Source organism: Tupaia chinensis, unplaced genomic scaffold (assembly GCF_000334495.1).
Source record: "Tupaia chinensis unplaced genomic scaffold, TupChi_1.0 Scaffold134831_1, whole genome shotgun sequence".
NCBI classification, from domain to species: Eukaryota; Metazoa; Chordata; class Mammalia; order Scandentia; family Tupaiidae; genus Tupaia; species Tupaia belangeri.
In genome coordinates, this window is record NW_006195115.1 from 1 (window position 1) to 1,204 (window position 1,204).

General features: G+C 45.2%; 1 protein-coding gene across 1 annotated transcript; it reads left to right on the forward strand.

Moving 5' to 3' along the window:
• Positions 1-16: 16 nt before the first annotated feature.
• LOC102492920 (putative phospholipid-transporting ATPase IF) lies at positions 17-973 on the forward strand (the record flags this gene model as incomplete). Its single annotated transcript, XM_006160933.3, has 2 exons — positions 17-259; positions 798-973. Coding segments are annotated over exons 1-2 (371 nt in total), but the record flags the coding sequence as incomplete, so codon positions are not given.
• Positions 974-1,204: the final 231 nt, after the last annotated feature.

Below are 1,204 nucleotides of genomic sequence, written 5' to 3' on the forward strand. Positions count from 1 at the left end.
GTTTCCATCCTTCTAGGTGGATTATGTGTTCACAGACAAAACCGGCACCCTGACAGAAAACGAGATGCAGTTTCGGGAGTGCTCCATTAATGGCATGAAGTACCAAGAAGTCAATGGCAGACTTGTACCTGAAGGACCCACTCCAGACTCTCCAGATGGGAGTTTATCTTACCTCAACAGCTTACCCCATCTCAACAGCGTGTCCCATCTCACAAGCAGTTCATCTTTCGGAACCAGCCCTGACAGTGAAACGGAACTAGTAAGCACTTTTTATACTAATCAAGAAGGGTTTCACCTGAGGTCATTCTCGTTGGGAGTGGACAAGCTGGTGTCGGCGGAGCAGGGAATATATACTTGAAATGTATTTCTTTGATTCAGCACTGTAAATTGTAATCATGAGGATTTGTAGTTACAGCCTAGTTTAACTTGTCTCTTAATACATGTGTGGCCTGGCTCTCTGGGTATTTAAATGGATTTACCCGAGTGAAGAGAAGCCCTTACCTCCTTGAAGGAAAGCAGATTTTTCCTTGAGGAATAGAGCTTACAACTATTTAATACTGTTTAAAACCTCACTTTTCCCACAAAGGAGTGTTTACTTTACTTGCAAACTGGCTGTACCTTCCAGCCGTTTGTGTCGAAGCGTCCTTAGCAAGGACGACACTTCATGTGGGAGTCAGCTCTTACTCAGAGTCCAGGTCGTAGCACACTTGTCCTAGAGCTTAGAGCTCTGTGTCTGCTTTCCTGACGGGCACTCGGGATCCATCCAGTTACCACGAATACTGCCTATCTTTCCACAGATTAAAGAGCATGACCTCTTCTTTAAGGCAGTCAGTCTCTGTCACACGGTCCAGATCAGCAGTGCTCAGCCCGACGGTGTTGGTGACGGGCCCTGGCAGTCCAGCCTGGCCCCCCCACAGCTGGAGTACTACGCGTCCTCGCCCGACGAGAAGGCTCTGGTCGAAGCTGCCGCCAGGTAACCTAGGCTGGTTTCCAGATCTCTGGGGCAGAGACAGACGCACACACACGCTTTTCAAATAGGTGTTAGTATGGGAGAGAACCATTATTCAAGGTTTTTAAACATAAATTCATAAAGTTGTCAAAATTAGCATAAACACATATAGGTAAAAGCACACTTTTCAGTTAAATTTAAATTATAATTTGAAATGCATAATTATGTCATGAAGCTTACAACAAAGTTTTTTTG